Source organism: Blennius ocellaris, assembly GCF_963422515.1.
Source record: "Blennius ocellaris genome assembly, chromosome: 13".
NCBI classification, from domain to species: Eukaryota; Metazoa; Chordata; class Actinopteri; order Blenniiformes; family Blenniidae; genus Blennius; species Blennius ocellaris.
The window spans coordinates 10,022,716-10,040,278 of record NC_137662.1 but is presented as its reverse complement, the minus strand read 5'-3'; the positions used below and the strand labels follow the sequence as shown (position 1 = coordinate 10,040,278).

Here is a 17,563-nt window from a genome sequence, read left to right as displayed (position 1 = left end):
ACACTCTCAGATTCACATCTACGAACTATTTAAATTCAACAATTATCCAGAAATACATGTTTTTAGACTGTAGTATAAAGCCATTGAGAGCACATGGAAACTGACGTTACAAGAAACTCATTGGGCAGATTTAACATGACGGGTCGATCTTCATTCATGGCTCCACATACTGTATGCAACTCCCCCATTGTGACATGGAAGGTCAACTGTTGTTACAGAGAGTTGTACTTTTCATAACATCAATCATTGTGTTTGTGATAGATTTTTTTTTTTCCCCGCCCAACTGCTTATACTTCAACACATTCGACTGCAGGTTGCCTTGGAACCGTTGTAGATTAAATATACAACCTTGCCCATGTGAAGTGACTCCAGGACAAAGTCGCCCAGTTGAAGCCGACAGAGGTCAATAATGAGACGTGCTCAAGGTGAACCGAGGCGCCAGTGCTGGTAAAAATGCTCTGACAGAAACACGTTGTTCCTGTCCGACTCCATCCTGTTTCACTTCTCTGCTCTGTCAGGTTAAATAAGACCACCTGACCTCTTTGTTTAGGCGGCGTTTTTTGGCTTCACGCACGGGTGATTTTTCCCTGTAATTCATAGTGGAGAGAAAAACTGTTTCCCCCCCCCCCCCCTCGGGTCAGTTTTTCTTTCTTCCTTTTTTTCTCTTGAAATCTATCCAAACTTTCTTCAAAGCTTTAGTTCAGTATTGTTTGTGAGAGCAGGTCTGCATCAGTAGGAAACTGATGATGGTGACTGAGCACCCCGACTGGGACTTATGAGAGCGATGATGGTTAATTTAATCAAATTGATTAAACGTGCATATGTTTTTCATGTTCTATCCAAACTCAGCAATTTGGTCATTTGGAGTCATTTTGCTTTATACGTGGTTCAAATGTGCTTTACAAATGATCATCACCCTTCAGCTACCTCGACATCAACACACACGCATACACGCACATCGAGTATTCCGTTGACAGGCAGTGAAAGCTCGGTCAGTTTGTTGAAGTGCTTCTCATGCCATTGTCCGTCAGTCGCCTCTCCAATTTATCTCCCTGACATGTCAGTCCACACTGGATAAGATGAAGCTATCACTGTTTTGATTTTTTTTAATCTTGGCGTTAAAAACCATTCTTACACGCACACGCACACGCACGTACACAAACACACAGTGACAGATGGTTGTCGGTGCTCATCTTCACGACTTAACCTCCGAGACTCTGAGATAATGAGAAATTTTGTAATTAGAAAATCCCTGTTCGTGCTTGCGAGGGGTGTTAAAACATTGTGTTTTTAAAATAAGAGAACGGGCCCAGCCATGGTTACATGACGCTGAGGACACGTCCTACTTGTTACTCCAGATATTCAGATCTATTTTATCATCCAGTGCGTCTTTCTGTCATCTCCTGACAGTAAAGAGGTGTCTCCCTTCTCTCCGTTTGACGTGCACCATCACACAGGAGCTAATCTTGTTAGCTCGGCATTCCAGTGGAGCACCGGGGGATCTAACTGCTGGATCTCAGAGCAAAATATAAATAGGAGGCCTCTCTTCCTCACCGCTTCTGGAATGCCGGGCTGCTTTAGGGGACCGCTTTTGCGGGTGATTTCATTACCTCAGCTTGAAGATGAACAGGAACATCCACTGCTGATTCTGTATCTCGCACTTTCTGCTCATACGGTAATCAGGAGCGATGTGTGACCGGGTCTGATCGCTCAGAAGCCTCTGAAATGGAGAGAGAGGAGTTTGCGTGAACGCCACCCCCCCCCCCCCCCCCCCCCCGCCTGTCTTCTGCATCCTGAAAAATTGATGCTGTGGTTTTCGAGTTTGCGCTCATTGTGCTGCCCGCCGTCTGACCTTCTGATTGACATTAACAAAATAAGATGTTTAGTTCTGCTTTCAAGTCATGCTCGGCTCTTTCAGATGTCATGCAAACTCTCGGAGTTGTTAATAATTGATCAGATCTGAGGCATGCTCGACATGCCCACAGCCGTTTCTTTTCCCACTTCTGTCTGGTTTGAAGATGCACTGCTTCTTGTCAGTTTGTGCCGTTGGAGTTCAGAGCGTTGATGTTATCTGGAGCCTTGCTGCGTCTGTCTTTAATTGGGTTATGTAGATTTAGCAGTTTTGGAGAAGAACAAATAATACCACAGTTATTGTTGCGGTCTTCATTCTCAACATAAGGCAGAGACTTTAAAGCAAAGTTTACAAATTATGAGCGATTGAAGCCCTTTCATAGAGCTTCAACCGCTTTGGAAGCCAGCCGCCTTTATTGATGTGTGAATGTGACTAATATTGTTAAATCGAACACACTACACAAGTTAACTCTATAAACCTTTTTTTTTTTTCCGTCAAGAATTGACATTAAAAAGGAAATTGCATCACCTCACATACTTTTACAGATTTCTTTAATTTGTTTTTTTTGGGCGTTTTTGTGTTTTTTTTAAGATATCAGCTGAACTCTCATGTAAGAGAGTTCGCATGCCTCCATTGACATAAATACTGAAAGCACCACGTCTCCCCTCACTGTCTCACGCTCCGTCAGCGGCGCTCAGTTCAGCGCCTGGTCGGCTCCTCGCTCTTGCTCTCCTGTCAGTCCGAGACGTTCCACAGCAGCTGTCTCAGCTTTGACGCGGTCCGCCGAGAAGCCGTTAAACCACACACACGGGGGCAATTCGAGCCCGAACAGTGGGTGTGCCTGGTGCCAAACGCTGCCGTTTGCGTCTGTGTGTGTGCGCGCATGTCGTCCACTCTGACCTCCAGCAGCCATCTCCTCCACCCATCAGCTGGGGGGGGGGTCCACTATGGGGGGTGGGAGGACCTGCTGCAAATGCACAATCCTGAACACTGGAGTTTTAATGATCGGTCGGCCTTCAAAATGAAGCACTGCGAAAGCTTGTTGCAGATGCAGGCAGCCGGTTTGAAAATGGCTGTGGGCAAAACACCTAAATCTATGCAGATGCGGGGGAAAAAAAACATCTTTACATTTCTAATGTGGATAAGCTGATCTAAAGGGATTTAATTTCTTCACCTAAAACCTCTTGTTGTAATGGATATAGCTATAATCTAATAATGGAATAATGGCCAATAATATAATACCTGCCAGTAATGTAGTGATTTTGAATGTGTTGAATGAGTTAATAAAAAGTTAAAAGATTTTTTACAACCATAATTGAGTGTTGCATAGTTTGTATCCTCCGTGAATGACTATGAGGATTGTGCCATCCATTATGCCTATATTAATAGTGCAAAAAAGCTTTTTTGCCCCCCAAGAAATTCAGGCTTATGGATTATTATTACAATATTGCCTGCAGTCATCACGTTTTGAAAGTAATTTATTTTTAAAAATGCTTTTCCTTCATGTAAAATATTATGACAGTTCCTCTAATATTAGACTACACTATCAGCAAACTATTAAATTATAGGCTTATTACATTTAAAACGATTACATTATTGGCTGTTACAGCCCTTCACCAATAAAAAAAAGACTTCTTTTTATACATTTTCCAAAGGTTCTGAGGATCCTGCCACTTGGTGTGCAATGTCACCAACTCTTCATTCATTATTAAGGTCTTCGATACCATTGTACTTTCTCTCTCTGACGTCACAGCTGCATTATCTCCTCACCGCTGGTGTTCCATGTCGAGTTTCTTTTTTTTTTTCCATTTCCTGAAATATGATGCAAGTCAGCCTCCTGTGCCAGCAGAAAGAGAAAAAAAACTTGAGAATAAAAGAAAGGAGGTGTGAGCTGCTGATGAGCCCATTATGATGAGTTCTGGCTGTCAGGCGGACTTTAAGGCGACTTCAACCTGACAGGCCCGACAGCAGCGCCGGGCCTAATGGGGTCGGCGGCGCAGCGAGCTGAGCGGGCGAATCCCAGCGCGCAGGCATTTCTTCTTCTCAGCAGTTTTCCTCCTCCATCTTTAACCTACTTTCAGGCTCCTCCAACTCATTCTCACGCACCGTGATCGAAAACCCAGAAAACTCCAATTTATTTCTATTAAATAAATGCAGAGCTTTTAATGTGTCATGCCACTCGCTGTTTTGTCTGCGTTATCCATCACAAAATCTTTTTTTATAGTAGAAGTTATAGTTTTCGCTTTCTGTTCAGTGTTTGGCTTGTAATGACGTTTTTACTGCATTCAAATAAACACTTTTCCATTTACAGGATATTTATTGAAAATACCAAACCACACATGATCTCAGAACATACTTTTAAAGAGAATCTATATTAATTTTGTAATTTGCTATATTATATATACTTTTATGATTTTGAAGGGGTCATATGTAAAATTCACTTTCGAATGGTTTCTCAACAGTAATATACATACCATTAACTGGCAATATGTGTATAATCACCCACAATGGCTAAGTTATACTTCTTTTATATTTCATGCTATGATTTAAAGTTGTTTGTTAATGTCTCCCTTGTTTAGATACATTTTCAGGGAGTGAGTGGAACACAGAAGTACTATTGTATTGTTCACTCAGCTGTGACCTTTTCGAAAGCACAGACGACTAAAGCTCAAAATGTCTAAAATATCCTTGATATTTCTGACATTTTAACTCGACTGCAGTCACTGCTGCTCGGGGGGCTTCTCATGTTAAAGCCCACCCGGAGACTGTGGAGAAAATGTGTTCATGTGTGTTTTAGATCCTTAAGACTGGAGAGCAAAGCTCAGATCGCCCCCTGTTGTGACTGATTTTGTGCGACTGAATAGGATTTTAGCAATAATCTGTTAGAAAAGAATGTTAGAATGACACTTACTGCTGCACACTTGCCTCTAAACATTTTTTTTTTACCATACAATATAAAGCATCTTCATTTTCAATATGTCAAACATTATTAAATTAAGCAGTTTAAAAAAAAAAAAAACGGAAATAAGCTGTTTAAATATGTTCCAGGTAATTTCATTGATTTGCGTGTTGCCCCAACAAAACCCATTGATTCCTTGACGCCTAACAGTAATGTTGCTTTAATTGCTCCCCGCCAGTCTTTGATGGCTCTTTGCGAGAGCACTCAGTGCTGCTCTGAATGTTTGTGTTGCAGAAGCAGTCCCATCCTGTGCCCGTCAGCCTCTCTGTTTGTTTACCCTCTATTGATAACTCTTCCTTTCAACTCGGTCTCACTTTGAAGAGCCCTCAGACACAGCCGAGATAACATTCGCCCCACTTATCTCTCTGAAATGTCGCTCTGTTCAGATCCAGGCATTCCTCCTCCTTCAGGTCACATGTGACTCGATAAGAGAACGTGACCACCGTGAAATGTTCTTGATTTGATGAGGAAGATGGAGAGGAGACATGGAGTGACTTTGTAACAGCAGCGGAAGGAATTGGAAGTTTGGCTCTTGTCAGTTTTGTGACGCTTTGATTTTGAAAGCGTGCACAATTGGAGTTTGCGCTTATGTGACTTGCAGTGTGTTTGCGCTGAGATGTAGGTCATATGTCACCTTCACCGCTTGAACAAGTAGACGTCCTCATATGTGAGAGACGGTGCCTCACTTTGCTCCTACGGTATGTGAAAACACCTCATCTGCCTGTTCTGAACCCCCCTCCCCCCTCCTCCCGGAAGTCATTCCCTCCGATCTAAACACACACATACACACACATTCAGTCACACTAAATGTCAACAAGCATCTCAAATGAAACCATTAGCCACATGGCACCGCCTGGCCGTGTCTCTCCAGCTCGGCTCACAACGCCGCCGCGTTGAGTAGGCGCGGTGTGATGGGAGCTGGCACGCCACCTCAGAGCCCAGCTGTAGGCCTGGCATGGAGGTAGAGCGCTGTCGACCAACATTACTTGATGGATTGTGTGAGGTGGATCCTGACGACGACTCCGCCGCTGTTTCCAACCCATCTGCTGCCTTTTTATCCGAGTTCTTTCACAGATGGAACAAATTCACAGCCTCGCCGGGGAATTAAGACAGTTTGCTTATACAGGAGAAAAGTTGTAACAATCCTGTGTGAAATAAATCGCGTGCAGATTTCAGACCGGATCACAGCTGAGAGCGATTTATAAGATGCGTCTTTGGTGTTCTTTACAGATTAAGTTCGTCCAAAGCTTTGAATACCCAAAGTAACTTTATGTTGAAGATAAGGACAGATAGTTAAGAAGCCCAGAAATAGTTTTTACTCACTATATTAACTTCACACCTTTTGGGGTTTGTATTTGTTTGAATGATCACAGAAGTTTTGCAACATCTAAACACAACATATACTCACTATTGGTCAGAGCTGAGCCTTCTTGGCTGGAAATTATTTTTGACATAATGAGTAAAAAAAAAAAAAAAAACCTTCTACCTTGTCGATTCCTAGTAATAAATAATGTCACATTTTTACATCGACGTGGTAATCTTACTACTAATATTGTGCAGGTGAGGAAATGTACTGAGCCACCGTGTGCAAATTTAAAATCATGATTATCAGACAAATGGAATGAAAAAGGAAAGACTGAAGCAGAAGTAGTTTTTTATTTATGGAAGTCTTTTTATTTAAGGAAGACGTCAAGAGACGAACCAGATTGTTAAATCCTATTTTTTCTTGATCTGTGAAAATGAACTTTTATGTATATTTTAATTGATCCATTAAGAATATGATGCCTTGAAGCTTTGCAGTATTTTTTGCAGTCGTGAAGATGATCTTTATTCAAAAGCAAGGATAAAATGACACTAATAAGGCAGAGTTGGCCAAAATAACAAGGTATAGTTGTGTTGCTTCCGTGTGGCTAAAACATGGAGATGAAGTATTTCAGTCATACAGTTTGCAGCTGATGTGGGAATGTGAGGCCATCAAGGGGCAGCAGGTGTCCCTCTTCAATTCTGTAAATGTCTCTTTTTTTTTTTCTTCTTGTTTTATTAACACCTAAAAGAAAGGGTCACTGAGCTGTGGCTTTGTAATATAGCGCCTCAATGGGTTAGAAAGAGACGCACATGATTCCCCTTAAGAGCCATCGATCGCCTGGCCGTCAGACCTGGTGTGAAATTAAAAACAAATGTGTGCAGGGCTCAAGGAACACTGTGGCTAACTGTCTGCGTCCCACAGTTTCTCGCGGTTTCAACCAGGCTACGAAACGTTTGGCCAAAAGTACCAAGTTGTCACTTTAATCTTCTGTGGTTTGTTAAATGCAGGATGCAGAGACTCGCATGAAACGGTGACATTTTGAAGCTGCAGAAGTGCTGAATGAGTTTACAGCTCAGATTGTCCTTGTACACGTGCATAGGAGTGCAATTGATTCAAGTTTGCAGGTTTCAGCCTCGATTCAAAAAGCCACACAAACCATACTGCATATATATCCTGTGTCAAATCTGCATGTATTTTTTTGTGTCGCTAAAAGAAAACACTCATTAGTGTGTCATCATTTCACACAATACTAGTCAATAATGTTACATTTGACTGTCGTTTCTGAAGCCATCCAGCTGTGTTTGTTAGGATCTATTATCTGAAGGAAAGTGGTGGTTCTGTTGGTATGGGGGTATTTAGTTAAAACAGAGGGTGTAATCCTTCACTTAACCCCCGTGGTTTAGTTCAAACTTGTGCTTTTAACTCAAGCCTTGGTTTAAAAAAAAAAATCAAACGAGACATTTTGAAGACTTCATGCAGTAAAAAATATTGTGGATTTGCAACGTGAAGAACATGAACAATGTACACCAGAGAGTAAATAAATTGCATTCAAGTGACTATCCACAATTAAAAATGAATGAAATATTTCAAGACCATTCTCTGGTCTGAATAAAATTAAGATTATTATTATAGACCTGTGTGGTCAAAGTTATAGCAAGTATTTGTGTTTGTTTTGTCCCCAACGTGCATTATTTCTTCCTTTTTCAAGAAGTTATGATGAAGGGAGTTTCAAAGATTTTTTTTGTCCTAGGCCTATTTTTAACACTGAAAGCAAATGTATTAATCTACATGCATTGAACATGCATCAAAATTATGAAATACGATATAGTGAACATCCATTGGGATAATGTACACTTTCTTATTAAGATATTGAAATGATATAGTTTCTTTGATTGAACCAAAGTTTGAATGAGTTTCTAAATTGGGATTGTTTGAATCAAAAAATTTTTTTTTTTTGTTTGGTTCAAAATCTTTGAACCGTTGATTAATGGATGTGTCTTTATTTACTCAGGCTGTGGCTTAACTCACTATAATCCCCATGATCCACTTCCTTTTAGGCTTCTGAGCGATAAGGGGAAAGAGAGAGTGCATCTGTGTTTTTACAGATTTCAACACTCAATTTAAACTTTTTTTTCCCCCCCATCCTACAAGTATTCCATGTTCACACCTCTAGATAACACCTCTTTTTTTTCCCTGAAAGGTGCCTGACATGTTCTTTTGACTGTGCAGTGTAAGGCGTGGGGGTATTTGAGGTTAAAAATATTTGCTCTTGTCCCACCCAGCCTGCCTGTCACATCCTTTCTGGAATAGATGTCTTGTTTGACTAGCCTTTCTGCCTGGCTGCCTCTTTCTGCCTGCCTGCCTGCCTGCCTGCAGGTCTCTCAGCTCCAACCACCTGCAGCTGAAACAAAGGTGGGCCTGATGAAGGGACGAGCCGTCGGCACACGAGTGCTGGGATGTGGAGAGGGGGGGTCAGAGATTGAGGGATTACCTTGGCTCATCCTATACAGACTCCTTGATTTGACATTATTGAAAGATTTCCCACCGCCCTGCAAGAGACTCAACCACCCCTAAAAATACACACCAGTACACACACAGGCATGCAGGTGTAGGCATGCTGGATCGACGCTGGCGATGGCCCGTTCCTTATCATAACAAACCCTGACACGTGGTATGATAACATTGTTCAGAGGAGGGCCTGCCCGCCTGTGTATAGATGGCCTTTAGAGATTGTTATTGATGAGCGGTTCATTGTGGTGCTCGTGCAAAAAGGAAGGCGGCTGCACAACTGGCATCCATTCCAACACCTTCCACAGGCTCAGCGAAATTCTTTTAATTAGCAGCTTAGAGGAGCAGAGCTGCAATTAAAAGAGTAAAAAAAAAAACAAACAACCAAACTATGGAGTCGTTCTGTCGTGTGTGGCCACATCACTTTGAGGTGAGAAAGAACAGAATGCTGACCATTGCTCCAACCTCGCGCTGATTCAGAAATGGTGACGTAGAAAATGTACGCTTGCGGCCAATTTAGAGCCACCATGCATGGAGGAATGAGAAGAAACTACATAACCCATGCACTGAAAGGGAGAACATGCAAAAACCACATACAGTAGAAAGAAGGCTCAGACTGAAACCAACATATTTACTATGAGGCGAGTGTGCTGACCGCTAAACCACCATGTACTATGAGAAGCAGTAACGTTTATCTCATCTCAGGTAGTAATCTTGTTGGGATTCGGTTGAATACCGAATGTTTTTCCCATTACAAGATAACAATCATTTAATTTGTTTCAATTATAATTACAATGAATTACAAAAATAATAATAATGATTTGATTTACTTTCAACTTTTAACTTTATCATGAAGCTATCCTCTGATGATAACGAAAGAAATTATAAGGAAGCTTAGGAAAAGCATCACCAAGGCTTCAAGTTAAAGCCTGCTTTGATGCTGTGAAAACCACTGAACTTCTTCACCTGTCAAGTTTTTGACCTTTCATAAAATTCTGTTATTTTGGGATGTTTTTGCCTAATTAGTGTCATAATAAAAGAACATTGACAAGAGAGCCAATGGGAGGAATTCAAAAACAAATCAGAAGTCACGGTTCATCTGTCTGTTGCTTTGTGTGCCTGATATTATTTGCTTATGTGTCATTTGATCATACACCAATTTGCGATATTGGCCGAATCACATGCAGTTTTATTTTAAGTGTCATATTGTAAAATGTAGCCGTAATATCATGAACAGCCCAATGTGTCACACCCTGACATGCAGCCCGTCAGACGTGCTATGACTATGTAGCGGAAAAAGGAGTGTGGTGCAAATTGTGCTAAATGCACAGTCGGGTTCTCCTGTGAGATGTGGGTAAGTAGAGCAGAAAACATGTCTCTCAGACGGATCGTGTTCACCGCGAGGGGAGAATGAAAGATTTAAGTGTACGCGAGGATGTGTGTGCAGCACATCACGTCTGGTTTGAGAGCGGCGTCTCCCTGATCTCGTGGCGCGTGACCGCGAGGCGCGACGTCCTGATCAAGATTGAGAGTTTCCTCCACGTCGGGTCCCGATAATTTTACGACAAAATAAGTCACAGCCAGCCAGTATTGTCCAAACATCACATTCCTCCGCACAGCTAAGTGGTTGCTACAGCGCGCACTTAATGAACGGAAAAAGCCATAAAATGCTAACAGCAGCCTCATTCTTATCCCCTGTCATTTAATTTCCCTCTCTTTTTTTTTTTTTTTTTTCTCGCCCTCTTCCCTTCCAGTTCTGGCCATCCAGGCTGCCACCATCCAGTTCACCAAGGAGCCCAAATCCCAGGATGCCTTGCACGGCCGCAGCGCCATGCTCCGCTGCGAGGTCAGCGATCCGGCCGACGTCGCGTACAGCTGGCATCACGACGGCCAGCCGCTGCGGGACAGCGAGAGCCGCTTCCAGGAGGGCAGCAACCTCAAGTTCACCGCCGTGGACCGGCAGCTGGACGCGGGCAGCTTCGAGTGCGTCGCACGAAACAAGGTCACCGGAGAGGTGCGCCACTCCACCAATGCCTCCTTCAATATCAAGTGTGAGTGTTCGGTTTCAAGTCTTTCTCGCCCTCATTTTCTCATCCGAAAAGAACAGAAGCCCTCTGATTCCCCGAGTGAAAATCACCAGCTGACAGGGTTTCATAATGGCGACAAGGGTGTGCTTCCAGTCTCTGGATCAAAAACGCAAAACAAAAGTCAGAGTATAAGATGACGGGTAGAATAAGCTGGAGGAATGTTTCCACCTTGTTGCCTTGTTCTTTGTGGCTCCCTCTCTCTATAGGAAACTGGATACATGTGCCACCAAGCATGTGTTTCTTGTTGCTTGTATCTGTTTTTTTTTACCCCCCCCCCCTTTCCTTCCGTTGTACAACTCTTGTTTTTCCCCATACACTCCCAACAAGGGCTTTTATCTGGAAATTACCAAGGAGTTCAATTCACCTTCAAGCCCTGTAATTATTTAAGTTTAGCTGAACACGCCCCCCCCCCCCCCGCTCCAGCCTTTTATTCATGTCAGACTTTGCACACTGTCATTTTCTTGGCGATTTCTGTGATTCGGCCTCCACGTGCAAGCGTTCCTAATTTTGTTGTTTGGCCCTAAAACCAAACCTCAATGACCCTCTTGAGTTTCAGTGGAAGCCATGAGAGTCTGGATAAATAACAACCTTATTTGTGCACCGAGGAAGGCCCTCAGGTGCCAGCGGTTACTGAAAAGTCTTTGTGTTCCGCAGACACAGAGTGATGGCAGGAGCAAAGGTGGGGGGGGGGGGGAGTAAAAACGGGTGAAAAATGGCTCCATCTGGAATATGTTCTCCTCTCTTGCTACATTCAAGCCGGGAGGTTTTTCCTTTCGCGGTGATGATACTTGTTCAAACTCTGATCACAAGAACAGATGAGGGTCTCGACCTCGTGGGAGAGAAGTGAGGGGCCGACGCAGGCAGCTCGACTATCTCTATGATGTGGTCTGCCACGTTGAGCAGCGTCTTCGGATACACACAGTTTTAGGCAGATAGATCAAAGTGGCTCGTCGGTTTTCCTAAACACATCTAATCTGAGGGGAGCCGCTTTTATATGCTGCAATTAAACATGATCTAGTGAGGTAATAAAGCTTGACTGACATGCTCCTACAGATTAGGGCGAAAAAAGAAACAAGTTAGACATGAAGCGCCAGTTCTTCTGAGCTGCCACCGTCGAGAATAAACTGTTTATCTGCTAAATCTTCCGCATTCCCACGCTCAACACGAGAGGGGTGAATTCTAAGTATTAAAAATAAGAGCTGACCTCCTGCGACTGAAAATGTATGTGATGTTCACATAAGAGTGAGAAACACTTTGAAACCGCTGCAATGTGGACGATTCACAGTGAGATTAAGATAACGGATGTTCTGTTTCTTGAGTAGACATGATCATAAAAATGCGCCTGAACCACCTCCAACTCTCTTTGATCTTTATAACTGATTGTTTAAAATGTGATGAATGGAATCACTTTATGCACATTAATGACAGGACAAGGGAAAAAAAAAAGGTTTCCACGACAGCTCTTCTAGCTGTCTTCACCTTGACATGCTGACGCCATTTGAACTCCACATCCTGATTTTCCCTTTTGCTCCATCTTATTTTACTCGGCGCTCTTCAGCTTCTGCACACTTTGTCCCTTTAAGAGCATCAAATTAAGAAGGAACTTGAACAAACAGCAGCACATTCTTTAAAAAAAAAAAAAAGTGATATTGTTGTCCGGTATTGCAATAAAGTTATGATTAACGATAAATACAAATAGTTTAAGTATCCATTGTTGATGCTTTTGTATTTTACTGTAAGAATAGAATCTTTATTTGTCTTTGCACAAGCACAATGACTTTGAATGGAATCCCTGGTGCAGAATACTGAAAGGGAGTGCATTGAACCGCAGCGTACAAATAACAGTACGATACCCTTTTTCACATCTACCTCATGGGCGGGCATCACTCTGACCACATATATTGACATGCAGAGTATAAATACATGATGCATGCAATTTATTACATTTCAGTCTGTTTTACGATATTTATGTTGTGTATTTTGATTTATTTGTAACAATACATTTGCAATATATTATGCAGCCCCAATTGAAAACATAATGAATGTCAACAAAGGTGTGGAGGGTTTCTGGTTCAAATCCAGCAGGAAGGACTTCAGGTGAAAACTAGCCAAGTAGAATGAGTACCACCCCTGCAGGGGAGAGCAGAGTATTAGACATTTAATTACTAATAAGATTATATTTGTTTTCAGGATCCCACAGTGTGTGTTGCTCTTCTAAACATGCTGCTTGTGCTTTTGCACCAAGAAATGCTAAAACACAACTAACAGTAATGTGTTTTAGCTCATTGAGTTTTGATGCTAGAATAAAAACATATTTTATCTCTGCAATCTATCACTTTTTTTTTTTAAAGCTGATTCCTTAATAATAAATGTAGCCAACGGCCTTCCCTTTTTGCATTATTGTAGTTTTACAACGTGCAGAGCTGTGCTTTGCCTTCATTACCTCTCTTCCAGAATACACCAAGCTGTCTTTTTAACAAAGGCACTCGGAAACATAACAATACTTCCACCATTATTTTGTGATTTGCATTGTCTTGACAAATACAAGCTGCCTTGAGCTCAAACTGTGTTTCTCGAGCTGCTAAGCTATCCACCACCTAATTCAAAATACGACGTAGTATTGCCATATCTGGACTTGTTAATGGATGTGTGCGTCTGCACGCATGAGCCTTTTATTAAAAGGACAAAAATATGTGAGGTTTTTTTAAAGTAGATTTCGCAACACTGCTAATATATCCCTCATTTGCACATGTAGATAAGCACGTTGCATGAAGCAACCAAACTGATGTGAAACGAGATGTACTCGCATTGATGTACTGCACATTAACAATCTGATGGATTGCTTTGTGCTAATATAAGAATATGGAAGCTTCGGATATTAAATCTTAACAAGAGAAGAAACTTTTTTTTTCTTAAAAAGGAGCAAAAGAAGATGATGAATAGGAAAGGGCTCACTTTTCCCAACCACAAGGTGTGACCACTCACGGTATGAAATCACCATAAAACGCTCCTATATGCTTCATCTGTGGTTCATCGATACATTTGTCTCCATGTCACAATGCAGGTCGTCACGCTATCTCTAGATCACTTTAAGTGGATCAGCCTGTGTTGTGACTGATGTGCGCATATTTCCCCAACATACATTTAACGGGTGATAAAGCTGCTTGCAGCTTTAAAGTAAAGACCCCCTGGCATTAATCCTGCATGTGCAATCACTCATGTGTATGCAAGTTTGCGTGCGTAGTTGTAAATGTGGGTTGGGAGGGGGGGTCGGGGGGGGGTTCCGTTTACACTGTACATGGACTGTACCAGAGTAGATTGTCGCCCCCCCATCCCCCCCACTCAGGAGAGAGTTAATTTATGTTGCTTTTAATGGTGGGTGGGCCTATCCTGCCAGTTGAGTGTTATTCAAAGTAATTATCCCCCTTCTGTTTTCACTAATCAAGCTTTTAAAGCGCCCCCCCACCCACCACCACCACCACCACCACACACACACACACACACACACACACACACACACACACACACACACACACACACACACACACACACACACACACACACACAGCCTTCATCCTTTTGTCCCCGCCCGGTCACCGGGTCTCCGTGGCGATGCTGTGTCCAGCAGACACGTCGGGTTGGGTGCGATGGCGCAGCTTCACTCAAGGCTGGGTAACAAGATGTAGAGCGACAGTAGCTTGCAAAGTCTGGGCGGAGATCCCAGGAATATAAATAAAGCATTAGAATAAAACACAGCCGAGCGAGCACAGCCCAGTTATTTTCTGTCTGTGGTGTCATGCACATGAGCAGACATACGCGCCATCTTGGCTTAGTCACACAGCATGTGTCCTTAACCTACATTTGTTCAAATGAGGCTTTTTTTTGTGTTTTTTTTTTGGTTCCTTACAGATCACTACTTCTCCCAATCTTTTCCCTCTCCCCGTTTTAGATTCTGTAACTTTGTCTTTTCTTTTCCTGAAGCCTTTTGTGAGCTGACAAAATGCAGCCCGTCATGTTTAATGGCCCAGTCTCCATTTGTCTCACACTTTTTCCTGACTCTGCCTCACAGCATTAGCAGGAGCAGCGTCTCTCTGTCGTTTGCAGCCTGCTGACCTCCATCAGCCACAGCTGATAAAATCTGACAACACGTCTTAACAGCCAGTCAGACCAGTTTCAACCAAAAAAAAAAAAACAACCCTTTAAAAAAAGAATCAATGTTTACAATATGAGAGCACTCTGGCACATGCATCAGTCATTTCCACACCCATCTGGCTCTGTCAGTCAAATCATATCCCCAGCACTCCTGGTGATGCCACAACCCAGAACCCCCCCCTCCCCTCCCCACGGCCACTGATCCGCTCACAGAGTGAAACAAACGCACACACATGGAGCAGCCGTTTGGCAAGATGATGGATGAACAGTCCGCGCATCTGCTTCGGCAATATCCTCACAATTCATCTGCTATCATCCGCGTGTTGATAAGACTTCCCGCTCTGCCTCCAACATAATAATTATACGTCCCTAATTACGCTGTTAGCTGCCAGGCCTGCTCCAACACTTCGTCATGCATTCTGAGAAGGATTATGGGCAAGAATTTGCCACTAATAGGTTATGAAAGAGCGCCTTCTGTTTGTCGAGCAGACAGCTGGAGAAACTTGAACTGTGAGAGCAGCGACAAGAAGAGGAAAAGGTTAGATTGTGTCAGAAAATCCAGGTCAGACTGGCAATGAAGTGAAGCCAGGATTAGTTTTAAAATAGGCCAGGAGTGGTGTAAAGTTTAGAAAGTCACAGGACAGCATGTGTTGTGTGCATGTGGCGAGAAGTTATTTAATTAACGCCGTGTCTGGCATTGTGGCGGTCTGTGTCTTACCACTCTGCCTCCTCGGCTCTTCATGTTAACTCTGCTAGAATGTAAAACTTTGCTCACACATGTGACAAATGTCACAAGCTATCAATGGACAAAAGCCAGTTTACAACTGGACAAGTCATCAGCCCATCACATGGCACAAATAAAGACAGTCACACATAGTCACATTCACACAAATGGACAATTTAGAGGGACTGTGCATCTGTCTTCTTGACCGCTCTAACCAAATTAATCTTGCAGTGGGATGAATCAGAACCCAGCTGTTATTGTCAGCACAAAGAATTGAATCAGGGAAATTGTCACCGTGATACAGCAGTGCTCACCACCACCCCGCCATCACTGCTCTAAAATCCAACTCACCTGTTACTCAGACTGGTTCAAACTGCAGTTATTTATCACAAGATATTTTGACTCTGATCAGAGTTATGTCTTTCACTCTCAGCCACCTTGTCCCCTTTTAAGTGACTCATTGTTTCCCTGTCTGGTTTCGTCAGCCCCTTTTGCTTTCAGTGCACTAATAACAGGTCTGTCTGAGCGTCTGGCCTCAGGTCCCCATAGCCGGTTTGTCCCTCCTCCTCCTCCTCCTCCTCCTCCTCCCCCCTCATACTGAAGCTATTGACTGGAATGACCTTGATTATGACATACAACCAGTTTGCACCCTCTGCTGCACTGTCAAGAGATGTTCAAGTGCATTTGCATATTCATGCTTCCCAGCACAACATTGTCAAGTGTTTCACTGCTTGGCATCACAAACGTACACAAATACATCAGAGATGTACATGCATGCACGGAGGCAGTTAGTTGTTGGGCATGTGTTTTGGGAGGATGCTAATGAGCTGTGCCTGGCTTCGATGTGGATGGAAACGAGTAAAGATGGAGGTCTTGTTATAGTAGCTTTGGTTCCCAAGGATTCCCCCAGGGCGCACAGCAGTGCAAGTCGTAGTGACGGATCTTCCTGCAGCGCCCCCTCTGACCCCACGGCAGTGCTGCATCTTTTCTGCCTCCCTCTCCACCTCTGTCTCAGGTGGGCTCATACCATGCATATTTCATAGGTGAGGCAGAAGTGCAGCCTTCATTATTCAGCCAGGAGCCATTGGAATGTCTTGCGCTAATGCACGCATCATGTACGTACACAAGCCCCCACGGACTTCTGGGTAAACCGGGCCAGCCCAAACAAACACACTCTGTCCGCGAATGTACACGGCAACTGCTCTCCCACATAACCACAGCTTATACATCATCACATAAATAGTAATTAGTTCTTGTTCTCACTCGGTGTAAACATGGAGAATTTGCTTAGGCAACATGCACACAGCAGAAAAAAAAAGAGGGGAATTCCAGTAAGGTACAGTAGAGCCTCTTTTATTTAGAGGTTACACAACATCACCGTACAAAGAACCCCTGTTGTACCAGCCTTGTACCGGCATTTCGTCACTAAAACATACAAGTTAATGACACATGCTGGGTTGTTTTTTTTTTTTTTTTTTCAAAAGTATGCAACACTGTTTTAGTCACTGCAGACTTAAATTAGTTGATTAACTTGACTGTAATGTTTCCCAGATCATTGCTCCTTGCATCGGTTAAAGTCTTTTGCTGTAGTTTTATACAGATATATACTATATTGCCTATAGTATTGGCTCAGCTATCCAAATAATTGAGTTTTCAATCACTTCCATGGCCACAAGTGTATAAGATCAATCACCCCGGCATACTGAATTTTTCTCCAAACATTAGTGAAGGAATGCGTCGCTCCCGGGAACTCTGTGAATGGAAGCATGGTGCAGTGATCGGATGTCATTTGGGCCAATAAGTCTAGCCAGAAAATTTGCTCACTACTAAATATTCCACAATCAACTGTTAATTGTACCATAACCTAAAGGCACGCGGTCTGGAACAACAGTAACCGAGTCGTGAAGAATCACAGGGACAGTGTTGTTAGCAGAACTGAGCAAGGTGTGTGTTTTTTTTCTCTGGAATATGTATT

At 42.9% G+C, this 17,563-nt stretch overlaps 1 protein-coding gene across 1 annotated transcript in view; it reads left to right on the top strand.

Annotated features, from left to right (window-relative positions):
* The window catches only part of ptk7b (protein tyrosine kinase 7b), an 80,542-nt gene that overhangs the window by 43,428 nt on the left and 19,551 nt on the right, over window positions 1-17,563 (top strand). The window contains exon 2 of the mRNA XM_080507335.1: window positions 10,380-10,676. Coding sequence (XP_080363461.1) covers window positions 10,380-10,676 — 297 coding nt within the window. The remainder of the gene's footprint in view (window positions 1-10,379; window positions 10,677-17,563) is intronic.